General features: G+C 46.1%; 1 protein-coding gene across 2 annotated transcripts; it reads right to left on the reverse strand.

The window, feature by feature from the left end:
• Window positions 1–3,001: 3,001 nt before the first annotated feature.
• ARHGAP30 (Rho GTPase activating protein 30) lies at window positions 3,002–25,681 on the reverse strand. Of its 2 annotated transcripts, none has more exons than XM_081892989.1 (13): window positions 25,547–25,681; window positions 24,793–25,510; window positions 14,776–14,878; window positions 14,128–14,275; window positions 13,228–13,310; window positions 12,853–12,960; window positions 12,461–12,588; window positions 11,498–11,666; window positions 10,900–10,997; window positions 9,781–9,858; window positions 8,557–9,060; window positions 7,252–7,493; window positions 3,002–5,909 (listed from the first exon to the last, which is right to left on the reverse strand). In XM_081892989.1, exons 2-13 carry the CDS (start codon window positions 24,899–24,901, stop codon window positions 3,642–3,644), a joined length of 4,038 nt encoding a protein of 1,345 aa, XP_081749115.1. In that variant the 5' UTR covers window positions 24,902–25,510; window positions 25,547–25,681; the 3' UTR covers window positions 3,002–3,641. The 2 variants fall into 2 exon arrangements, with proteins under 2 accessions (XP_081749115.1, XP_081749114.1); XM_081892988.1 differs by having other exon boundaries at window positions 10,900–11,000; window positions 25,547–25,680.
• Between the last annotated feature and the right edge of the window lie 814 nt (window positions 25,682–26,495).

Raw genomic sequence — 26,495 nt, forward strand, 5'->3', positions numbered from 1 at the left:
TTTCTTTTTGGGTCAGGTTAATTTTCTTCTCTGAAAATGGCATTAGGTTGGAATAGGAAAAGGTACAGCTAGAATTACAAGAATTATTCCGGTTTGGACTTTTATCCTGTGATTGCCCTCCACCCCAGTACTTCCTTCAGGACACTTGTATTGACAAGTGTGTAGCACTTGTGAATGTTCAAAGCACTTTACAAATCATATTTTATTTGTTTTAAAGGTTTATACCCAGCCTTTCTTTCAAAGTGGCTCATGACAGATGAAAGTATTACAAAAATAGAACCCAAAGTTGCTGCTCCTCTGTTGGTGACAGATAGCCACTGGGGTCAGGGTGTGATGTTAATGCTTCTCCCTAGTGATAGCAGATGGTACTCTGTCTCACCTTCCACCAAGCAGCATGAGATGATGCAAAATGTAACCCTTACAATCACCCTGCAGAGTAGACCAATATCATTACCTGCCTCACACTGTTGTAGATGAGAGGGCTGAGGCAGAATGGCTCACCTACAACTAAGAAGTAAACGGCAGAAGCAAGATCTGGACCAAGAATTTCCTGTTTTGTAGCTCAGGTCTTAGCTGCTACACTGTACCAGCTCTACAAAAGTTTAGACATAAGGAGGGTGACTTGTGGCAACTTGACTTGAGTCCACTGCATGACTGGGGAGATTTAAAAGCCCAAATGCAACACCCTCACTTGAGGCCAGCCTCATGCCAGAGTTGTGCCCCAGAAGCAGGTAAGAAATATCAAGACACCTGTTAAAAACACCAGCACAGCAAATTTAAAAATGCATTAGGCTAACCCAAACCTCCACAGGTAGGTAGCCGTGTTGGTCTGCCATAGGGTGGGGAGGGGTATTATTCAGAAATAGACTGGAAAGAGAAGTTGCTGAATTGCAACTTATTACCAAACTTAAAACCAAGGAGAGACCTGGTCTGAACAGAGACATTGGATTCTTATCTCATTATACATGATACAGCTATTTTTAGCCATCTCACCCCTTGCTTTTTCCTGTAAGATCAATTGCAATCGTTTAGAGTCGTCAACAGGTTAACCACACTTATCAGCCAATCACCTATTCCCAGCGCCCTTCTGAGTAATACCCCTCCCCACCCTCTCACTATATATAAGGGTCTGGTGACTTCTGTTTCAGTGTATCTGAAGAAGTGTGCATGCACACAAAAGCTCATACCAATAACCAACATAGTTGGTCTATAAGGTGCTACTGGAAGGATATTTTTTTATATTTTGTTCCAAACGTCCACACTAGATCAATTTGCCTCAAATGCTGAGGTATGGCTTAGGCATCACAAGATCCAGAAGATTTATTGCAAGCTTTTTTCATTGGCGTTCATGCGGCTATTTTTAACAATTTCATAAGTGTCAAAAAATATCAATGGCTACTGAAGAATAGCTGGAGAAGCCACAAAGACAAGCGTTGCTTAACACATCTGGGATGGCGTTTTAATGATGGAAATCTTTTGGACTCTACCCCTAAACCTGCATGGGCAGCACCAAGGTCACACCCACACCATACACTTAATGCACATTTAAAGCATATGGCTTCTCCCAAAGAATCCTGGGAAGTGTAGTTTGTTAAGAGTGCTGAGAATTGTAGCTCTGTGAGGGGTAAACTACAATCCCCAGGAGTTTCCGGGGGGAAAGCCGTGTGTGTTAATTGTGCTTTAAATGTATGGTGTGGATATGATCTAAGTCTACACTAACGTGCTATGAGGAAGTGTCAGCAGTTAGTTGTAGACAAATCCCACACACTTTACAGCATTTGAAAATGGGAACAACTCAGTCCTTGTAACACCCCCATTCTCACACCAGTGACCAATCTACCCCCTTTTCCACTCTCCACATACAAATCACGACAGGTTTTTCTCTGCTGGCATGCTAATCTTGGTACTATTTGGCTAGCCACATACATTTCCTGCTATCTTTTTTACACTTCAGTTACCCAATAGGCCGCTTAAGCCATTCCTGAGCGGGGTCAATAAACAGTTTCACAGACACAATAAGTGTTTTCCAAATGCTCTGCTTTCTGAATTTAATACACACAAACCGAGTACTGTATAGCCTGCACTTGACATCTGAATATAAAAATGCATTGAGTTAAAGACTGTTGCTTTTTTTCCTGTGTAAAAGAGAATCATGAAGCAAGACATCTGGACTTCTGAGATAAACCATTACTGATTTTGGGCCGGTGAATAAAGTTCATGCAACAATATTCCTTTGGGCTCTCTACTGGAAAGAGGGACTAACACAGGTATTGCGAATCTGGAGCTCTCCAGATATTTCAGGACTACAATTCCTATCAGCCCCAGCCACCATGTGTCCATGTGCTGGCTGGGGCTGATGGGAGCTATAGTCCAAAACATCTGGAGGGCCCCAGGTTGGCAAAGGCTGGACTAACAAGCCACCCCAAGTACCAGGATCCAGGATATTCTGTCATCCACAAAGCCCATGTGGGCGATCTTGTGTCCCCATATTACGTTCTGCAAATTCTTGAGTGCAGCATCATGGTAGCCATGTACAAATATTCATTACTACCAAACAAACAGCATGGACATTTATTTTCCAATTCATAGTGGAGAAACACTGTTTTTTCTGGTAACTGTCACTCATTGCTTCTGAGACGTTTGAGAGCCTCTAGGTACATACATGCATGTCTACGTGCAAAATCCTATGCATGTTTATACTTAGAAGTAAGTCTCGCATTGCTGAGCGGGACTTCCTTCCAAATAAGTATGCAAAATATTATGACAGCCTCAACCTTCAAGGCAGTGATCTCGCTCAGTATCCTTCCATGTTTAAAGAGAGAGCTAAACAGAAATTTGTCTCTTGCATCTATAAGTACATTCAGACCTTCAGGGTAAAAGCCGAGTGGGATGTAGGCTATATAACAGTTCTACTTCGGCCTCATTCACACCATACATTTAAAGCACCATGATACAGTTTTCAACAGAACATGGCTGTAGTCGTAAAGGGTGCTGTTAGAGTTCTTACAGTGCTTTTACTAGCATTCCCTCCTCATAGGGTACTCTGGGAATTGTACTGCTGTGAGGGGAATAGAGGCCTCCTAACAACTTTCAGCACCCGTAACAAACTACGCTTCCCAGAATTCTTTGGGAGAAGCTGATTAAAGGGGAGCTTTATATGCAACCATCCAATATGTGTTAATAGTTAAGGGGATGCCTGCCTGCAAAGAAGATACGCATATTTCAGAATGGTAAACTTACAATATTTTTTTCCTTTCTCTTAGTTATTTCCGTTGCATCGATTTAAGCCTACTCACTCACAATAGCATTTATCCTACATCGCTATCTACCACCTTACCTACCGCACAGGACTCAAATCTGAGCAGCTACCCCAATTTGCAGCAGCCACGTGACATGCCCTTGGTTGTATCACCCTGCCGCTCTTGCTTTCTCAGGCCCTGCTTGTGGACTTCTGGCTGATCTCTGCTTGAAGCAGATGATTCTTAGCTAAGGTTGGTTTGTTCCAGCAAGACTCTTCTTCAGTCCTTTGTGTCCTGATTGGGTGGGTGGGGAGGTGCCACATCAGTGCAGAAGTCCAAGGTCCCAGCAGCACCAGGCAGCACAGTTGAAGGCCAGATTTGGGAACCAGCTGCCAAAGCAAATCACCTCCGCTCCTGCTGTGCTGCTAAAAGCACCTCTTCCGAGTTGGACGCACGTCGCCCTGCCTTTGTCAAGCTCAGTTTTCTCCTTGGCGGAAGATCCTGAGGAAGGGACAGAGCTTCCAGGCTTGGAGAGAGTTGGCCTTCTGGGATGATGTCAGGCAATGCTGGAGCAAGAGGCGGCTTCCCCGGGACAAAGGCATCTGCGGCTGTGCCTGCGCAGGACAGGGGTCTCAGGGGCCGCTGCCCCAGAGGCTTCAGGGCGGGCTTGGGGTTTGGGGGTGGCTTCTCTGTTCTGGGAGGGCCATACAGCCCCTCCACATCGCCAAAACAGTAGGTCTGCATCCTCCTCATTGGGGCCTGGCCCACGTGTCTCTCCTTGGCAAGAGCGACGGCCTCGTCAAAAGACATGCTGTTCCCATTGCGCCAGCTGGCCCATCTCTGCTTCTGGGGGACAGCCCCACCAGCCTCACCAAGCATCGGAGGCACTGGAAGTTGCTTTTGGGAGGGCTCACCCTTCCCTTCTTCACCCCTGGTGGTGGTAGTGCTGCTGCTGTCTTTATCCAAATTTTCTAGCAGAGAGCACTTTGTATTAGGGAGCTCATCACTGCTTTTGGGCCAAAGGCTGCATTTGTCCAGTGGGGAGTGCAGTAGCTTTGGGACTGCGTCTGCTCCTCTGCTCTCGTAATCTCTGTCATATTTCTCTAAACTCACAGGCATGGAATTCCGCTGCATCCGGAGGGCCCCTGAATCGCCAAGACAGTAACCTGGAGAGGTGGGCAGCTTGGAAGAAGCCAGGGGAGTTTTTACATTTTCAGTGCTATCTGGGGTGCTGCATTGTACATCCAGGCTGGCTGGGCGAAGGGGCCTGCGCAGAGAGCCTTCGCTGGGCTCCTCTTTTATCCCGTTTCTACAGTTCTTTTCTGGGACAGGTGGGCTGCACCACATGAGGGAGCCTTCCTTGGTTGGAGATATTGGCATTAAGGCCGGAGGGATCTTGGCAAACTGGGGTTTCGGAGGCACGACTGGGAAAGATTTCGCCTGCTGCACTCTGATGGCATGCGAAGTCAACCTCATGGAGACGCTTCCGTCAGAGAGGTCGTGCTTGAGGGCATCGGAGGCTTTCGCCGGCATTGAATGTGGTGGTGTCTGTGGAGGACTTTCTGGGCAGCCCTGCAGAGAAGGGGCCCCGAGCGACGAGGCTTCAGACCCATTGGAATTGTCAGGCAAGGAGCCACCAGAAGGGGCTCTCCCAGGTGGAGCATCTGGCTCAAGACTCGGTGCAAGCATTGGAGACATCTCAGAAGAAGCATTTTCAGAGCAATTATCCAGCAAAGAGGAAAGTGGAGCGCTGTGCAAAGTGGAGCCATCCAGGGGTGAAAGAACTTCTGCTGCCTGAGGATGAAGAGCAGTCTCTCCCCTCTGTGGCTGCTCTGCCTCTTGAAATGGGAACTCATAGTCTGGGTGCCAGTCATACAATCCATCTACCTCCAAGGTAGATCCATCAGCCTCTATGCTGGGGATGCAAGGAGATCTTGCAACCTGCTCAATGCCTAATGCATTGTATCGTTGCCACTCATTTTCAAGGCTCAGTTGGGCTGCATGGTTTTGATTCTCTTGATCCAAAGATCTTTGCACAGGGTTTTCTGGAATTCCATCGGGGCATTTGGCGTGCATCAAGCACCCTGTTCCTAGAAGCAGGTCATCTTCACCTCTGGCATTTATGCCTTCCATCTGCAACGCTGCCAAGTCAGGATCTACCTGGGTGGTCTCAGATTCAGCCTTCATGAGAGTTTCCAACTGACTGAAATCACTACCAGAATCCAGGAAGGCCTGCAACTCTTCTTCAGATGGATTGGCAGAAGCTGGATCCAGCTGGGAATTGTCTAACCTGAAGTCATGAACTGGAGGACCACCCAGGAGAGGCTCCCTGCCAACTTCAAAAAGATGGGAGCTGTCTGGGTCTTCAGGTAAGGGCTGTCCGGCCAGACTGAAGGGCTGATCGTCCAACGTGCTCCTTGGAAGACAGGTGTCATCAAGAGCCTGGTCTTCATCTGGCTGCTGGAAATGCTGTAATTTGCCAGCTAAGGGGCTGAGGTCATCAAAAGCACTCAAGTAGACCTCTTCACTGTCAACCTCCTTAGAAACCTCTTCACCATCTGAACATCCCACAGCCAGATAATATTGGTCATCTTCCTCTTCTGAGTGCTCGTTCATACACTCCTCAATGGACAGGTAATCTAGTGGTGAAACAGCTGAAAACATCTCCAGCTGGAGGTAGAGAAAGAAAAGAGTTTTAAATAAGGCTCCTCTTTGGTTCAAACACATGTCTTTCTTCCTTCCTTCCTTCCTTCCTTTCTTTTCCTCAGTTACCCTTTTAAAAATAATGAATATAGCAAACACACAGAACAACCTCCCTTTCTCCATATGTTTAGGCACCAGACAGCAAGGCGCTTTGAACTACAACTCCCATCAGCCCCAGGCCTGTTTTGCCTGGGGCTGAAGGGAGCATAAGAAACTGCCTGTTTCTTTATTCATTACATTTCTCTCCTGCCCTCCCTTCCAAAAAAAGCCCAGGGCAGCAAAACCCCAAACCAATACAATTAAAAAGTAAAATAAAAACTTATAAAACACGCCTTCTGCACAAATCCAACTACTGTACTGGGTTTTAAGGGGATTTATGGGTGGAATTTGTATGAGTTTTAATGTGTTTTAGTTTACAGTGGCTTTAATTTTCTGTATGTTTTAAATTACAGTTGTAAAATTTTAGTTGTAATTTCATTGTTTTGTCTTGTTTGTAAACTGCTTTGAGATTTTTTTCCTACTATCAATATATAAATTTTATGAAATAAATAAATAATGAATGAATGAATGTTTGGCGGTTCCAACCCGTTTAAGAAGAGCCCTGCTGAATCATGCTAATAATGGTCCACCTAGCCCATCACCCTGTTCTCACAGTGGCAACTTAGATGTCTCACTGTGAAGCCCCTGAGCAGGACCCAGGCTTAAGAACCCTTTCCCCTCCTGTGGTCTCCCGCAACTGGTATTCGGAAGCTTTGCTGCCTCTGACCCTGGAGGCGAAGCATAGCCATGAATTTTGTCCAATCCTCTTTCCAGGCCATCCAAGTTGGTGGCCATCACTGCCTCCTGTGGGAGGGAGTTCCATAGTTTATGCACTGCCGGAAGAAGTCCTTTGTTTTATCTGTCCTGGACTTTGCTCACTTTGGATCACCTCTGCTATTGAGCACTCACGTCTTTTAAAAATAGCCCCATCCATTATATGCAAGATTATATGCCAAAAACACACTTAATATGTATAAAAGGGTCAACCCCTATGCTGCACTTTATTTCTGCAGCATAATTTTATATTAATGGATCCCCGCCCCCACAGAGCTCTATGGATTGTTGTGTGTATCTGCTTATGGAGATTGTAGGAGTTGTCTAGCTCCAAAGGACTCCTTTCTTCCCTCCCTTCCCACCTTGGAGCTGCCAAAATGGTCAGGTAGGAGCTGATGTGCAGCTCCTGCTAGGAGAGAGACTCAAGGATGGGGTGGAAGAGCACCTGCCTTTTTAACTAGGTAAAGATTTTGGGTGACATAGTCATGGACCTCACCTGCATCCCGCCTCCTATCATCTCATTCATGAACCCACTGCTCATGTCGTCCTCTGTGAGTGGGGAATCATCCACACCACTGCCTGAAAAATCAGGCGCTATGCTGGTGCTCTTCCGGGGCTGGTCTCCATCCATGCTTTCACCCAGCCAGGCATCTTGGCTGTCCAGGAAAGAGAAGGAGTCCTGGACCTCCAAAGACATCTGGTTCTCTTCCGAATCAGACAGGCCTCCTGCCTTTGCATCTGTTTCAATAAGGGGAAGCAAAAGAAGAAGAAGCAAAGAGCAAGTCAGTTCTTCGTGACAGGGACTAGCTCCTTGGTGAGCCCCAAGTTCTTTGTAATACAAGTATTTAGGAAAACTGAAGATGGTGAGCGCAATCTTAGGAAGAAGAAAAAACAACACCTACCTCCCCTATGAGAGAAAAGGGGGGGTACTTGCTCTGACCCTAGTCTGCATCACTTAAAAATAAAGTAAGTTAGTAAGTTAGAACTATTGGGTTGCATCTCATGTTAGCCATACTCAAAGTAGCAATTAATGGACATGTTTAACATTTGCCCATTACTTTTATTATGTGTAGAGCTTAGTAGAATACAATCCATTCTATTTATTATATACACATTTTTGCAGATTTATTTGATGAATCAATGAAGATTCATATAGGTAATCAGCTAAGATTCCTCTAGTTGATTAAATATGTCACATTTCAGGTGTTCATCTGTATTATTTTGGGAATACCTAACAACTGTTAAGTAGGGCCAGTTCCCAGGTCAAGAAGGGTGCCACCACTGAAAAGTCCCTCTCACCTGCTATCATCTGCTTAACTTCTGAAACTGGGGGCACCTGGGGCAGAGCCTCAAAAGAGTGATGTTAAGGAATGGGCAGGTTTCATGCAAGACAAGATGGTTCTTCATGCAGCTGTGTAATGCACCAGTGGGCACAAACTGGGGAATCTGGCAGCGAGTCCCAAGAGTAGAGAACCTCTAGCCTGCAGGCCCATCTTGGCTCAAACCACACTCACCTGCCTATCAGCTGACACCACTCGTGACAGCTGATCTTCAGCTGATGGGCACAGGTTCAATCCTGCAGGATTCCATGCATCCTTTTTCCTGATTCAGGAAGGGGGCTTGCATAGACCCCTGCCTGGTAAAATGAAGGCTGGGGGAGGGCAGGGAGAACTCTGTCAAATTTGGCTCAGGAGCCAATTCTGATAAGGATCTGTCCCATGGAGCCAAAAATGGTTCCACACCCCTGGTCTATACCACCAAGGCAGCTTGTAGATGGAAGAAATGGTGGGGAGATACTTACCTCCGGCGTCATCCTTGTTTGTGAGGTCAGGTACCAGCTTCTCCTCAGTTTCTTTCTGCTTAGAAGGCTCGTCCTCTTTGGCCTCAGAGGTCTCAGAAGGGTCTTTCTCCAGGGCACAGTGGCTCAGGGCAGGGCACTCGAGCCCCCGGGTTAGCCGGGACAAACTGAGGTTGGAAGTGATGTGAAACGGGACCGTGACAGAGAAAGGCCCAGAGATGTGGACGCCGGCGCACTTCTCTGCACGGTTCCGCCCAGTTTTGGGGGATCTCCCTTGAGGAGCCACCCCGACAAGGCTGGACCTGCTGGCTTTCGGGGTGGTGGGTTCTGACTTGGCAGTGGCTTCGCCCTCCGACTCGCCTTGTGCTTCTTCGGCCTTGGGCCTCTCCGTATACTCATCGGACTCCGACAGCAGGAAACTGTTATCGAGAGAAGCCGGGCCATCAAAACTCTCACGGCACAGAGTGAGCTGCTTCTGGGAGATTTTCCTCCCCAGCTGAATGTCATCTGCACCCAAAGGAAAAATGCTGGATCAAAGAGGGTCCCAATAGGCAGGGCCCCACACCTGGGTCCCAAACCTTTTCCAAGGTTGCCTTAATATTCTGATGAATTTGCTATGAGATTACTGTGGGTATGCTGCTGGGTTTTTAAAAATTATTATTATTTATTGGTCAACCAAAAAAGTGCAAACATAACATAAAGAAAGAAAGCAAACGACCTGAAACTTAAATGGTAAAGGGTCACAGCCTGGAAGGACAAAAGTACAAAGATACGGCACAGCTCCAAACGGATAATTAAGTATTAACTCATAAAAAGTTTTCCTTTACAAATAGTAAGGATATATGAAAATAAAAGTATTACCAATCTGTGAATTCCATCATTATGGAGAATAAAGGTTCTATTTAGTATTAAATGAGCTAGACGTTTGACTATGCCGATGTGCCTCAATATTTGTATAAGACATCACATCATATGTCCAAAAAAATTGAGTTCTGCCCTTTAGATATTTTTAGTTTAAGGAGATACGTTTTCAAGAAGGGCAATCTGCCAAACCCTTGAATACCAGCGATCCAAATTATTAGGATTAAAGTCCTTCCAGGATTTGGTGAAACACCCAAGTCCTTCTGTCTCCTCCATCTCTGTGCTCCAGGAGGCATAGAAGTGGGGCAAAAGCCAGCCAGCCCCTCAGCAGCGAATGTAAACAACCCCAGAGATTTCTGCACTTACCATCGCTGGCACATGGCATGGAGCTGAGGGAATCCATGCTTTTGGCCGGCCGCAGACGCATCTTTCCCATTTTGTCATCTGGAACAGAAAGGCAGGGTTGAGGCAACCAAATCCAGGCCTCAAAAAACCCTTTTTTCAGTTGAATTTTAATAGTATCTATTTTTTTCCTTTTACAGGCAACAAAATAAAAGAAGCAACATCAACATAACAAACCAAAAGAACCGCAGGATGCATACAAAAAGTGGGTATTTATTTTTCATAGAATTGTCATTGTATCCCTGCCAATGATTTCAACTGGTTACAATGGTCTTTTAAATATATTACAAAGTTATTCCAATCTTTTAAGAATACTTGATCTTTCTGGTTTCTGATCTTTCCCATCAATCCAAATTTATATTTTTGATGTTGGAGAAGAGTCTTGCATGTTGGCAGATGAAACATAAGATATAAAGTCCCACCACATTGCAAATAAATGTTCGGGAGATGTTTTTTATACTGTACCATAGCGCTAAGCTCAAATCTTTTAGTGTCTTCCACTGTTGTGTTAACAGAGATTCTAGAAGTCAACATCCAGAAAATTAATCCTTTAGAGAAAAAGTTGTCTCATATATCATGGTCCCATATATTTAATAAAGCTCTTGAATAAAGCTCTGGTAGAATCTACAACCAAAGTGGGTGGTTCTGCCCCCTGGAGGCAAAGGGGTGGCAGGGGGGCACTAGAGGTGTAAACGACTATCAGACTCTGAAAAGCTGCTATCACTGTATCGAGTTCATCCATTTTGCTGAATTAATTAAACGAAATAGTTTTAATTTCATTTTGAATTAAATGTGCAATTAATTGTTACTGTTTTGAATTTTATTGTGTTATTATAGTCCTTCTGTTCTGAACAATGGTTTTATAGGGCAGGGGGCACTGGGGATGAGTGTATAGAACCAAAGGTACAGTGGCCCAAAATTTTGTGGGAACCATTGATATGCACTATAATGCAGCACTTGGCACTCTTGTTGGGAAAAATAATCAACGAGATAGTGACAGAAAGACCCACTTTTAGGCCATATATGTCATACAATTAACTCTGCTTGAACAGTTACAGTGAGCTTTAGCATTAAGCCTTTTACCTTTGTCCTCCGTCTTGTTCAACTTGCGTTTGGCATCATGGCTGGATCGGCCGAGGTTGAAAATTGACTTCCATTTCTTTGCCTTAAGGGATCCTTTTCTTCTGTGAAGAATTGGAATGGAGGTTATAAATTTTGCACACAGGTTGGTCATCATGTGTCTGGAGCCACTTCCAATGACATCCTTAGGACTCTCTAAGTCCTCAGAAGTGAGGGCAGAGAGAAAGTGGTTTCTTGTCTGGCTGCAGCTAAAATAAGCATCAACAAATCTCTGTGCACAGATTTACTATTCTCATTCATGCAAGAAAAACAACATCAGATAAAATAATCAGGGCCGGGGGGCAGTTTGCTGGAGGATGAAGGGGTCTGGAATATCTGTGACCAATGCTGCACAGTCTGGGGGCAACCCCACCACATAGGTAGGGATGTGCCTTTTTCTCTGCAGCCCAGCAAGCAAAATGGGCTTCATGCCCCTTGGTTGTAGTCGCTTTGCAAAACGGGCATCCCATGCCATCCTTTGTAACTAGAATCCGGAAATTCTCAGCAGGCAAATACAGAAGTGAACATGGGAAGGGGAAAGAGAGGGAAGGGAGGTGTGTACTTGTTGTCGGTGAGCTCGATGATGGTGTGGTAGGGTCGCATCTGCGGTGGGCCATCCCCCTGGTTCAGTGCAGCTGGGATATTGCAGGAAAAGGAGTATTTGTCGTCGCCAAAGGTCACCGGTGAGCTCGCAAGAAGAAGGGACTTCCTGAGAGATTCACGGCTCCCGGCTATAGAAGTAGTGGAGAAAAACAGCATCATCAGAAAATTAAGTGAGCACAGGAATAAAGCCAGAGAGCTAGCTTAGTGCAGGAGAGATAGTGTGGTACAGTGGTTAAAGAGTATTGGACTAGTACAGTTGTACCTTGGATCCCGAACGCCATGCAAGTTGAACATTTTGGCTCCCAAACCCCGCAAACTCGGAAGTGAGTTGTTCCAGTTTACAAACATTCTTTAGAACCCAAATGTCCGATGCCGCTTCCGATTGGGTGCAGGAGCTTCCTGCAGCAATCAGAAGCCATGCCTTGGTTTCCAAATGTTTTGGAAGTCGATCAGACTTCCAGAACAGATTCTGTTCGACTTCCGAAGTACCACTGTACTTAGGAGATCAGAGTTGAAATCACCCCACTCAGCCATGAAGCTCACTGGGTGACTGTGGACCAGTCACTGACTCTCAGCCTAACCTTCCTCACAGGGCTGTTGTGGGAATTAAATGAGGGAGAGGAGAACTTTGTACAACACCCTGAGCTCCTTGGGAAGAAAGTTGGGGTATAAATGCAATAAATAAATAAAATAAACAAACAAACAAACCATATGCTGTCACCACAACCTCTCTCGGGAGGTCCTCAGATTTTGGAAGCTCTTTGGGAAGTTCATTAGGGCTGCTGAGGTGCCCCACACCTCCCCTCGAGGCCTGTGTACTGAATGTGTATGGAGGGGTATTGCAATGGAGGGCACTACAAGAAGTTCCAACACTACATTTCTATAATTCTATGGTATTCGTCTGTCACACATAAAGACCTACCACAGAGAGGGACGTTATTGAAAATCTGATCCACGTGGGTGAGGATAAACTCCACCACAATGGACTGGACGCGGACCTCCATGAAGGCTGCTGTGCCGTTGAAGCCACACGACTCAATGTCCTTGGACCTGAGAAGAGAGGGGGGGGTGAAGCCTAATGAAGCAGAGGTGCACAGGTTGGGAGTGGGTGTGGTGAGTCTTGTTGACACTCATTTGTTGAGCAAGAGTCTCCTGATTGTCAGGCCAGTCTTCTTCTTCCTTGTTCAGAAATCTAGTTTTCCAAATTTGCCTTTGTTTCAGTCCAATTCCCCTTTGCCAGGGCTTAAACAAAGTTGCTGTCGATGATGGTTCACCAAGAACTGAACTTGTTTGATAAAAGCTGCTACGTCTCACCTGAGCAGGTTGGGAGCCCAGACGATGGCCAGGTTCCGTACATGCATGTTGGTCTCGGAGCTGAAAGAGGCCATGTGAACTAGATGCTTCATCAGGAACTCCAAGGTCCTTGTGGTGGACACAAAGCCAAAACAAAGATTGGGGGGGGGGACGACAGAGTGAGGGTCAACTGAATGAGAAATCACAACCACCAGCATCCATGAATAGGAAGTGGACTGCAAAATCTCCTTACCAACCATACTAGCATTCAGTAATCTACAGGGGGACAAAAATCAGGACACTCCTTTTTATGTCCTGAGCTCTCACACATGTGCGAGACCAAAAGACGCTATGAGGATTGAGCCAGAAAAAGGACTTTTTGGCCCTTGCAGGTACCTGTAGTGGGGCGCTGGGAGTTCCTTCAGCACATCCTTGATCTTTTCCAGCCGACCCTCCTCCATCTGGATGGCCACAGCATCCTGGGTGAAGTGGGAGAGGGGAAAAAGGTGCTCAGGTCAACATTTTGTTTGCTCAATTCCACAGCATGCCTCCCACCCTGCCATGCAATACCAAACATTGAAAGCAAATAGTTTTGGATATCGTGTACAGTCATCTGCCAGACCTGAGCCACAGTTGCCATTGCATTGCAGGGGGTTGGACTAGATGAGCCTTTGGGTCCCTTCCACCTCTACAATTTGATGATTCAATGAGTAGCATGCAAATCTATGCACAATTAGGGCAGATCCACACCGTATATTTAAAGCACATCCACTGCACATTGAAAGCGGATGAACCTTGGAAACTGCTGTATTGGTGAGCACAACAAAGCAACACTTTATATGTATTAGGGCAGGGAACAGGGATCCTCACACCCGGGGGGCTGAATGTGGCCCTTCAGGACTCTCTGTCTGGCCCTCGGGAATCTCCCTAGGCCACATCTCCTCTCCCAAGCCACATCCCTCACTGGTCCTGCTTTGCCTCCTTCTGCCTGCCTAGAATCTATCCTTGACCTGATAACGACTTACAGGGAGGTGGGTAGGACTAGATGGCTCTTGGAGTCCCTTCCAACACTGTAATTCCATGACTCTTGCTTGAGGCAGAGGTGGGTGGATGTAGAAACTAGCCTACTTTTCAAAGCTGAAATTTAAATCTGTTGCCCTGCCCATATCTGCCCTTGGCCCCACCCACTATTGGCATTTGGCTCTTGGAAGGTTCCGCAGAAGAGAATGCGGCCTTTGGCCTGCCCTAGAGTGAAGGCCTTTAGTGCGAAATATGCCCTGGGTCAGCCATACTCACGGCAAACTTATCATAGAGCTGATAGGTGAGGAGTGGGTTGGGCAGCTCCCTGAAGTAGGCTTTGCAGAGCGAGCTCACGCAGTGGATGTCCTGGAGGTACAAGTCTTTGTTGAGGTCAGGGGAGCCCCGGTCGTTGTCAAATTCCAACCTGCAAAGGGCCAAGAAAGGGGAGGAAGGAAAAAGGCAATGGAATATATAGTAACACCAAAAGATCTGGACTATCTGAAGGGCTGTCACATGGGAGATGGAGCAAGCTTGCTTTCTGCTGCTCCAGAGGGCAGGACCTGAACCATTGGATTCAAATGACCAGAAAGGAGATCCCGGCTAAATATTAGGAAGAGCTTTCTGATGGCGAGAGCTGTAAGACAATGGATCGGACTCCCCCAGAAGGTGTTAGATTATCCATTGTTGGAGGTTGGATGGCCATGTGTCAGGGATTCTTAAGCTGTTATTCCAGGTAGGCTGCTTTTGGGCAGGGAGGTTCCATTTATGAATCACAGCTTACCGCCATCAGTTGATACCCCCTGCTCCTCTTCCTTCATAAATTTCCAAAAAAATCCTTTTTTGAAAGTCATCTAAGCTGGCGACTCCAGTACCACATCTTCCCGCAGTGGGTTCCATACATGAATAATGCCAGGTGGCTTTTACCTCAGCTTCTGGATGTTCGAGGAGACTCCTGACAGCCGGTAGATCCCGTCCACGATTCCGTGCTGCTCCACAAACTCTGTGCAGCTCTTCAGAACCTGAGGAACTGGGAAAGGGTTGGGAGTCAGCCTGGGGAATGGTGGTGCCTCTTGACAGATGGCCAAAATCACCCTGAAAGGCAGCCTGCTGTGGTCCCAGGAGGGCTGGCATCACCACCACCCAGCAGTGCTGACCGTAGGGCCTCCTGGGGCCCACCACCAATGGGACCTCCATTCTGGACAGCCACAGGGCAGCTCTACACCATACATTTGAAGCACATCCAAAACACATGACTTTCCCCCCAAAGAATTCTGGGCGCTGTTAACGACACTGGGAATTGTAAGTCTCTGAGGGGCAACTACAGTTCCCAGAATTCTTTGGGGGAAGTCCATTGCAGGGATAAGTAGCGACAACAAAACCCACACCCCCTGTTTAAATATTCACCAGTTGATTTGTGTTTACCGACCAAAAATAAGATTGAACAGTTTTTTTAAATCTCCAAATCCCTGACAGAAAGGGCAATATAGCCAGTGTGGCACAGTGGTTAGAGAGTCAGACTAGGACCTGGGAGACCAAGGTTCAAATCCCCATTTGGCCATGAAGCTCACTGGGTGGCCTTTAGCTTATTCACAGTCTCTCAACCTAACCTACCTCACAGGTTTGTTGTGAGGATATAAATACGAAAGAGGCGAACTGTGTGTGAGGTGAGAAGCCTGCCTTTTGGGACTTCTTTATTTTTGCAGCAGGGGAATTTGCAGGCAGGTTGATTTAGTAGATTCAGGCCTGTTTTAAAACATGATTGTTTGCAGTTTTGTTTCATGATTTTGTTATCACGCTGGTTTTATATCATATGGTTTTAAACAACATAGCTCCGTTGAGTAGCTGGAGGAAGTGGCCTATGCGTATCTGAGATAGTTCCTTCATGAAGTAGGGAAGGTACCAATATACAAACCAACTGAAAACTTGCTTGTGTTTGCTTTTTTATGGGGACCTCGAATGAATCAGAAGTCCATTCTAGTGTCAGAGATGGGCAGGCTTAGAGATGCTTGGAACCCAGTTAACATTGTCCGCTGGGCCTCTAATGTCAAGATCTACACTTAATAGGGAAACAAAATAGATCTGATGTGCAATGGGCAAGTGTGGAGACACACACACACACTCTCTTCAAGGGTAGATGTCTGGGTGGAGTCGCTGGGTGATTTCATTTCCGAAGCACAGACAGGAAGCAAAATGCACACAGATGGAGAACTGAAGCTCTCAGCTAAGTTACGGTATACAAGTTTTTAAGAATGCACTTCCAAGAAATGACATGTTCTAGATGTAAAGGCTGCAGCCCTTCCCCACTTTTTGCTCCCCTCCTTCCACCTCTGCGTTCAGAGGTGCAGAGAGAATCTGTAGCAGCCTTTGGAGAGAGTGCAGAGGTGGTCAGAGAGTCTTTTTTACGGTTTTTAAAAGGGTTGCTTCGCACACTGTCCCCAGAACACAACCCTTGTGTAAGTTGCGAGGCAACTGTACTTGCAAGTGAAGATCATTACTTCATAGATCTGTTGCAATGGACTTTGTCTCAGGAAAGCTCTTGGAATAATACCTTGATATGTCTTTAAGGTACCACAACAAGGTTCTCTGCTGTTTATCCCTCGGGGATGTCCAGAGGCTATGCTCCACTGCAGATAGGGCCTTCCCCACTATTTCTCCCCAGCAACATGTGCTTAGAAGTGCCCTGCCTCATTCATGAATAAACACAGGCCATGTTCACACCACTCTTTAATACTTTAAACTGCCTCTCTCACTTACCCTCCTCCTTTCCACCCGGGCCAAAGCCATACCATACATTGAAAGCACTCTGACACCATTATAAACATGTCATGGCTCCCCCCCCCCAAAGAATCCTGGGAGCTGTAGTTTGTTAAAGGCTCTGACAGTGGTTAGAAGGCCTCTATTCACCTCACAGAGCTACCGCATTCAAAGCACTTTCCTCAAAATAAACTCTGGAAAAGCCTGGACCTGTGTCTAGATAGAAACACGGCACAAAAGGATGCATGGATGAGCTGCTCAACTCATCCCTAATTTCATGCAGCTAGAGGGCATCTGCCTCTAAATCTATGTGCTTTTCGGACCATTGATAACATGCACTGATAACCAAAAGAGCCATCTCAATGCATCTTTAACCAAAAGAACAATTATTCTACTGGCTATTAGATCAATGGACGACAAGGCTACTACAGAGTCAATGGATACAGCAGACAGGAGGAACAAACGAACATAAGAAGAGCTTGCAGGATCAGGCCCAGGGTCCATCTAGTCCAGCATCCTGTTTTCACAGTGGCCAACTAGCAGATGCCACTAGCAGGACCAGAGCCCAAGCACACTCTCCTCTCCTGCCATTTCCGGCTACTGCTTTTCAGAAGCATTACCACCACTTTCAGTTGTGGAGGCAGAACATCGCCTTCATGTCTAGTGGCAATCAGCAGTTTTCTCCTCCACGAACTTGTCCAATCCTCTTTTAAAGCCATACGTGGCCATCACTACATCTTTCGGGAACAAATTCCACAGTTTAAGCACTGTGTGAAATACTTCCTTTTCTCTGTCCTGAATCTTCCAGCATTTCGCTTCCTTGGATGTCCACGAGTTCCAGTGTTATGAGAGAGGGAGGAAAGCTTTCCTCATGCTGTGCAGAATTTTATAAACTTCTAACAAGTCACCTCTGTTATGTATTGAAGTGACGTTCAGTGATTGGATAGTTTTTATGCAAATGAAGGATCGAAAGTGATGTTCAGGGATTGGATAGCTTTAGAAAGTTGCTACAGTAACTGTTGTACTGGAGCTCTATATAAGCAGGCTGACTGAGCCCTTCAGTTCAGTTCTGTTCTGGCATCTGAATAAAGAAGAGCTGTTTGAAGAATCGCTGTGTTGTCTGATATGTTCACCCACAACTTAACAACCTCTTACTCACCCTTTCTCCAAACTCAAAAGCCCCCAAACGCTGCAACCTTTCCTCATAGGAGAGTTGCTGCATTCCAAAACTTCAGTTTTAGAGATTCTGGTAATGCCACAGAAGGTATGGAGGTTTCAAGCAGGCCCTTATTTTCATCTATGAGATTGCTGCAGGGTTTGAGCTTCCTAGGAATCTACCAGCTCCATCCTGGCAGCTCCACCCTGTTAATGTAACCGGCAAGGTCCATCTCAGGTATGCGTGCCTAGAAAAGTGACACCTTGTCTTTGGGAGATCTTCTCCTGCTGATCGTCTCCCGATTGCGAAGCAGCAGCCCAGGTGTGCCAAAAGCAGCCCTGTCATTAACAGATACAATCTAATTGTGCTCATTACACACCTCCTATTGCTCTTCCTTGAACGTTTTCCGAAAAGCGGAGCGGTTGTATAAACCCTGACAGTGTCCCACATGCATTGCCCAGAGGACTGGATTAGAGCATGTCATGACATAAAGGGAGCTTGCTCAAGAGCACACCACCCCCGGTGTAAACCCTATCCCGTCCTTCCGCTAGAGAGGGCCTGCAGGAGCCTGGGAGAACAAGAGCAGGGGTCTGCTTCTCCTGCACGGACAAGAGCTGCTCCCCAAAAGCTTTTGTGCAAACATGCTTTGCTTTGCAGAGGGGATAAAAATGTTGGGTGCTGGGTGGGAGAGATGAGCTCTATTCAGCTGCGGTTGCCACCTGTTTTAATGTGCTCTGCTCCTCTGCCTTTAACAGCAGTGCAGAGACCTAGCAAGTGACGTTTTTCTTGGTATGGAGATCAAATGATGGAAAGGCCTCACCTGAATTTGGGCATGCCCGGAGGCAGTAAAATTATGGCGTACAATTGTTGTATTATGCTGCTCATTGCCTTGGGCTCTGCTGAGAGGGAGGGCAGTATGTTAATGAAGTTAATAACAATACTAATACTAATAGGCAATGGGAAGATACACAAAGGGAAGGGCCACAGCTCAGCGGTTGAACACCTGCTTTAAGTGCAGCCTGTGCCAGGTTCAATCTCTGGCATGTCCAAGCAAGGCTGGGAAAAGGCTCCCTGTCTGAAACTCTGGAGAGCCGCTGCCAGTCAGTGCAGACAGTACTGAGTTGCATGGACCAATGGTCTGACTCAGAATCCCATACCCCACAACACTCCTCAGATGAAAACAGGGACATGTTCTGCATCAGTGTCTCTCCCCTGCACCTCCTCCTCAGAGGATGGGTCAGGGATGCAGGCGCAGCAGCCATAACAGCTGCTCTTCAGTGCCCACTAATACCTCCAGCCCTGCCCACCACAAACATGAGGCCCCTGGGACTTTCCATACAAGGGCTGAAAGTTCCCTACAATTTTTTATTGGGCTGAAAAACGCACTCATACCTTCTGCCTTGGAGACTGATGCTCCCTGTAGAGAAGTAACTCCAGGACTTTGGTGGTTTAGGGGACCATTTGACCTGGCTGAGCACACAGCTGATGACTTACTGATATTTAACTGAATGTTTTACTGGTAGCTTCTCCATTTTTACTTGTGTATATCTTTGTATTTTTTGTTTCAAATGTTGCATATGCATTTTTCTTTTTCTTGTTCTAATTATCTTACTGCGTTTTATGCTTAGGGATCTTGCATATTAAATGGGCACATAAATATTAGGCAAGGATTGCCTAACTTTTCTCTTTGGAAAGGTTACAGCATTTTTGTACGTCTGTTCAACAGAAAACCTTTGCCTTCACCTGTCCTTTTGAGGCACTTGCTGTCTAGTTTGTCTATAGTTTACAGTTTCAACTAAAGCCGTTTTGTTCACCTTAACCGTTTCCAAGTTTCCTTCCACCTAAGCCCTGGGAATGTATGCAGGCATTTAGGGCAGAGGGTTATACTAGGACCTGGGAGTGGAAATGCCCACTCCGCTTTGAAGCTCACTGGGTGACCTTGGGCCAGGCACTGCCTCTCAGCTTGACCTACCTCACAGGGTTGTTGTGTGGATGAAATGAGGAGGGGAAGGACAATATAAAAGCCGTAAGGATATAAGAAGAGCCTACTGGATCAGGCCAAAGGGGCCCCATCTAGGCCAGCATCCTATTCCCTCAGTGGCCAGCAGGATGACTGAGAGAAATCTGCAAGCAGGACCCAAGCACAAGAGCCTTTCCCCCCTCCTATGGTTCCCAGCAACTGACCTTCAGAAGCATTGCTGCCTCCAACTGTGGAGGCTGAGCAGAGCCATTGTGGCTAATAGCCACCCATAACCCTCTCCTCCATTAATCTTCCTGATCCTCTTTTAAACCATCAAAGTTGGTGGCCATCACTGTATGAGCTCTTTGGGGGAAAGGTGGAAGAGAAGTGCAATAAATAAATAAACAAATAATGATAATGATAGTACAGTGGTACCTCGGGTTACATACGCTTCAGGTTACTTACACTTCAGGTTACAGACTCCGCTAACCCAAAAATAGTGATTCAGGTTAAGAACTTTGCTTCAGGATGAGAACAGAGAATCGGGCTCCGGCGGCACGGCGGCAGCAGGAGGCCCCATTAGCTAAAGTGGTGCTTCAGGTTAAGAACAGTTTCAGGTTAAGTACGGACCTCCGGAACGAATTAAGTACTTAACCCGAGGTACCACTGTACTACTAACAGTATTAAGTAAGCAGCCTCCGGCATGCTCTGCCACTGTTGCTTGTTGTGTCTTCTCTCGCTTGCTCAAGCACCTAATTGATGCAATCACCAAAATTGGACCAGCAAAACAAGGAAGTTGCACGAGCCACCTCCCTTCCCTTCCTCTCCCCTTGCAAATTCAAACAAGAACACCAGAACACCGCTTGCTCCCCACAGCTCACTTCCTGTGTGTCTCATACCCTACCAGCCCCTGATCTGACAGCTCACAGGTCTCAGAGGCATGAGAGAGAGAGAGAGAGAGAGAGAAACTCAAGTGGAGTTTTCCACTGGGGGCTTGCTTCTTTGCTGCTTCTTGCTTCTAAAACCTCATCCCAGGTGATGCGATAGAGATCCCAGTGCTGCTGAGGGTGGTTTTTTTACCTGCCAGGTGAATGATGCCTGCCCTGTTATAGATGTGATTGCCCTCCGTCTGAAGGAACAGGTGTCTATACCCCTTTATCCATTTTACACACTGGAGGTGCAGATTGTCTCTTTGGTACGGAGCCCTTTTGCCATAGCTCAGTGGGTAGCGCATCTGTTTTGCACGCAGAAGGCCCCAAGTTCAATCCCTGACACCTCCAAGTAGGGCTGGGAATGTCCTCTGCCTGGAGAGCTGCTGCCAGCCCGTGCAAGCAACACCGAGCTAGATGGACCAATCACTTAGAGAAAAGACAAGCAGGAGGTGACAAGACAGCGGTTTATAAAATGACACCTGGCATGGAGAAAGTGGATACAGAAAAGATTTCCTCATGACACTAGGGCCTGTGGACATCCAATGAAGCAGAATGTCGGAAGAATCAGAGAAAAGAAAGTACCTTATTTTTCCGTGTATAAGACTACATTTCCCCCCTATTTTTTCAAGTTTAAAATTGGGGGTCGTTTATACACGGATAGTGCATACAGGGGATTTCTTTATTTGGAGTCCCAAAAAAGAGGGGTCATGTTATACACTGAAAAATATGGTATTTCTTCACACTTGCTCCCACAGGAGGAAGTGATGACCATCAATTCAGGTGGATTTAAGAGAGGATTAGAAAAAAAACATATGGAGAACGTCCACTGATGGCTACTAGCTCCAGATGTCTGTGCTGTGCCTCCACGGTCGGTGGGAGGGAATAATGCTTCTGAAGACCAGTCGCTGGAAACCACAGGAGGGGAGAGGGCACATGTGCTCAGATCCTACTTACTGGTTTCTCACAGGCATCTGGTTGGCCAATGTGAGAACCAATTGCGGAGACTAGATGGGCCATTGGCCTGATCCAACAGGTTCTTATGCTCTGAATCAGTTAGTATAAGGGCTTATCCACACTTAAATTTTGCACTGCATTTTCCAGGCACAGGCCTGTGTTTAAAAGCTCCATGTCTGAGCGTTCCCAGCCCACCCCCCTGCCAAACTTTCCCTGTGAAAACCCGCTCTTTAGCTCTCAATCGGAGCAAACATTCATTTGGGTTTTCTATGGCTTGCCATTTTCTCTGATTGAGCTTTAAAGAGCACATTTGCATAGGGAAAGCTCCAGGGCCAAATAGAAAATGCTTGGCCCTAAGCGTAAATCATGCCTGAAAAAGAGTGGAAGAACATTTTAATGTTTAAAATAATTTATTCTTTAAAAAACCCTGAAACCATTCTTTTAGGAATTCTAGGTGCTGAAATCCCAATGGAGCAGAAAAGATTATTTATGTATGCGACCACGGCTGCGCGGATGTTATTGGCCCAGAGATGGAAAGAAGTCCCGACCAGAGAAGAATGGCAGATTAAATTGCTGGATTATGCCAAAATGGCAAAAATGACCAGAAGAATCAGAAATCAAGAAGACCAGAATTTTAATAAGGAATGGGGGAATTTATAATTTATCTGAAGAATCATTGTAAACAGTTAAAATTGTTAGTAGGATTGGAATGGCACTTGTAGTTTCATGGTGAATTTTGGATATAATGGAGATGTAAAAGATTTGGATTATCATAAAAGATGCAGGAGGAAATGATTAACAATAGGACCCACAAAGGGGAGGAGGGAAGCCCAGGAGATTCTATGGAATCTTGATTTTATGATGTATGTTGGATATGTGAGTGTAAAAAGTTAATTTGAAAAACAAAATAAATAATTTTTTATATAGAAAAGAGTGGAGGAAAGGTAGGTGTGGATAAACCCCAAGACTGTTTCCTATATCCCTACATTGCCCAGGTTAGGCTGGTATGCCAGCTACAACCAAAAATATACATGAAAAAATACGGTATATCTTACCCATCTGACTTGGTTGCACTCTGGGCAGCTTCCAACATAAATAAAAACATAATAAAATGTTATTTTTTTTAAAAAAAACTCTATACAGGGCTGCCTTCAGATGTCTTCTAAAGGTTGTATCTTCTTGAGTCGGGAGTCACATAACTCCATACTCTCCAATGAAAATTGGGATGTCCTACCATACCCTCCAACATTTCTCCGATGAAAATAGGGACATCCTTAGGAAAAGTGGGAACGTTCTGGGATAACATCAGAAACAGGGACAGCTTCTGTAAATCCGAGACTGTCCCTGGAAAATAGGGATCGTTGGGGGGGGGTCTGCTAGTGCCAGGCCAGCTGCTCTGGTCCGCTTCTGGGTCCGCTTCTGGGATCAATTCAAAATTCTGGCTCTGAGCTTTAAAAGTCCTTCACACCTTGGGACCAGGATACCTAAAGGACTGTCCATCTCTGCACTGAGACAGAAGTGGGCAATTTCTACACCATGAGCCACTCTTGGCCCACCAGTCCACCCCATTTGGCTCACGAAGTGTGCATGCACACGAAAGCTCATACAAAGAACTAACTTAGTTGGTCTTTAAGGTGCTACTGGAAGGATTTTTTTTTTGTTCAGGCCATTCTAGGGAAGACATTCTAGGTAGGAAGATCTTTAGGCACCAGGTTAAAACAACACCATTTGTATCTGCTTTTAGTGAACAAGGATGTTGAGATTAGCATGGCCGTTCATTCTTACTATCTGAAAATGCTTCAAACACCCTTTGTTTTATACTATTTAGTTTTACATTTATGCTGATCCTTTAAAAAAAAAAAAATCTTCTGATGTTTTATTATAGTAACATTTTAGAAGCTGATCTGTGATTCTTTTCTGAGGAAGAGGGGTTGAATTAAAAGGCCAGGGCACATAGCTGCCAACTCCCTGAGGCCCTGGGTGCCCAAGCACCCACAAAATTCCCCTTGAAGGGGTCAGACACCCACAACTTTCAGTGCCAGGGCCATGCACGCTGCATGACACCCACGGCCCCGGGCACCCACAGTCACGAGGCCAAGCTGGCACTCCTGCCAGGGCATAAATATTCTAGATATTAAAAAAAAGAAAACTGGGCACAAAATCATGCTGGGTGGTACTCCCCCCCCCTTGGTACTACCTGTGTGTGTGTTGGGGGGGGGGCGTTCTGTGTGTTGCTGATGGACCAGGAGACAGATACCCATGGCAGAGTCTCCTGTGTGGGTTCCAACAAATCCATAATACCCCACCCCCAAGTTTGGAATACCCTCCCCAAGGAGGTGCTGACATTGCAATCTTTTTGGTGCCAGATTAAGACGTTTTTAATTTGACCAGGTGTTTTAAATTGGTTAGGTACATAGTGAGCCAAGCTCCCAGTTCATCTACTTCAGTATTGTCTACACTGACTGGCAGTGTCTCTCCAGGATTTCAGAAGGGAGACAAACCCAATCCTGCCTGGAAATGCTGGCAATTGAACCAGAGTCCTTCGGCATGCAAAGCGGATGCTTTCCCCCAGGATTAATGGCTTCTGTTATTAATAGTTTTGTAGCCGCTCAGGTGCTTGTGCTTGTATAATATAATATAATATAATATACTATAATATAATATAATATACTATAATATAATATAATATAATATAATATAATATAATATAATATAATATAATAATATATCGTCAGCCTGTACTCCTTTGGGGAAAAAATAAATTTACAATATATAATATATTATATTATAATAACATGCCATCGTACATTGTCCTGGAATCTATTGGATGAAGGGTTTTGAAAATGTTTCAAATAAAAAACAATCAAGTTTTTGTTTTGTTTTGGGGGTGTCAATGTCACAGTCAATGTCACCCATTTGCAATTTCAATAACTTACAAAAAGGTTTTACAAAGCACTTTGTTAAAGTTCTTCATGCCTTTGTGGAGCTTGGAGCCAGCCAGGAAGGAGATGGCGGGACCCCTCTAGACGCCCAGCCTAAGCCCACTGCTGAAGCCGAATAAGGTGTTCTGAGCCACCCTTGAGGCACAGGACCCCTTTTCTCCAACCATCTCCTACTGGGGGCAATGGATGCTGGAGGCTACCAGGCATAGACATTTCCGGCCTCCGAAAAGACAAATCACTTACCATCCCGGCCAGATAACTGCAGATGCTCTATTAGGTCACACCCAAAGACCCGATCCTTGGCCTGTCCCTTCCGCTTCACCTTCTGCCGGGCTTTCATGGCGAGCGACATGTGTGTCGAGGCGTGTGAGCGCTCAGCCTTCAGTGGCTCTTGTCTTCTTCTTCCCCCAAGGCCACTGGGGGCTCATTGGGCCCCCTGCCCTCTCTCTTCAGAAGCTGTTCAAAGGCCCTCCGACGCCGTGGAGACCTTCTGCTTCCTTAAACCCATGGCTGCTCCCCGTGCCATCAGCTCTCTGTGACGAAATGGCTCTAGGCTATCCAGAGGCCGATGCGCTCCAATATTTTTTCCAGGTTCTGCGCGGAGAGGCACCCTTGGCCAGCGCTGCTGCAACAAAACGTGTGATCTGGGTGCGGGGGGGGGGGGAAACTGCTGAGGCCCAGGACCCGAAGTAAAGTGTGGGGGCACGAGAATTGCTACGCTTCTGTTCTCACCCAGAGCCCAACAGGAAGTGAGTTCAGCTTTGCCTCTAAACCCCAACTTCCCGTTCAGAACATCTTTGAAACCACAAAGAGCAAGCTAACTCTTGCGCATGAAACTCGTTCAATCTCAACCACACACACACACACACACACACACACACACAAACTCTTGCCGATAGACCCATGGACGCAGGGTTGGAGGACTAGGCCACATGGCCACATGTCTCCTTTATCGGTCCACCTTGATTACTCATCCTTTTGACTCTCTAATCCAGACCCATCACAAATCTTGTCGAAGCCTCTGAAAAGGACGAATCCAGATTTTTGGCCCACGGCCAGAAATGTTGTGAGGGTCCTAAGCAGGTGGGTGTGTGTGTGTGTGTGTGTGAAAGAGAGAAGTTACTTGAAGAATAGTCAGGCACTGCATCAGACATTAATAGATTAGACGCTAGCAGCTTTTCACTTCTCTTCTTGATCTTTTCCACACTTCCAGAAAGTTGGTAATTAGAACTGCTCTTCAGATGAGCTTGTAACGAAGAACTTGTACTTGAGTTTGCCTATTTTCCCTCCCTAGTCAAGTTTCCCTTTTGTGTCTTGTTTGCAGTGACCTGCAAGCCATTCTGAGGGTTTGGATGGAGGGTGGGATAAAAATGCTTAAAATATAATGGAATATAAAATAAATAAAATCCAGAGACTATAATGCCAAACCAGCAGCAATGACATTCTTAACCTGCTCCATGGCACTAAAGTCAGGGCTGACCCACCCGTGAGGCAAGGTGAGGTGTCTGCCTGAGGCAGCAAGTTCCCCAGGGGCAGCAGATCCGGCCTCCAAGGAACGCGTCGCCCACTGTTGTTGCTGTTACATTCCCCACTTGTTCCCAATGTAGATCTTTATTTTCTTCATTCCTGATGTAGGTCTTCACTCACTCCTTCTTCCCTGGCAGGTTGGGAGGGTGCCATTTTGTGGTTTGCCTCAGGTGCCGAAATGTCTTGGTCCAGCCTTGCCTAACACTTATCTTCAATGGGACCTTAAGGTTCAGTTAGGCTTCACTGGGGGTTGGTACAATTGCAGCCTGCATCTCCTACATGGAGTAGCGTGCACGGAAAACAGCTTAGCATGTGGGAGAGGGTGCATTTCAGGAACAGCCTTCATTCTGCTGCATTGTATTCCACTTAAGTTATCCATAAGAATAGCTGCTTCTTTTGATAAGGAACTGATAGTGGTA

Source organism: Podarcis melisellensis, assembly GCF_964234715.1.
Source record: "Podarcis melisellensis genome assembly, chromosome: 16".
In the NCBI taxonomy this organism is placed as follows: domain Eukaryota; kingdom Metazoa; phylum Chordata; class Lepidosauria; order Squamata; family Lacertidae; genus Podarcis; species Podarcis melisellensis.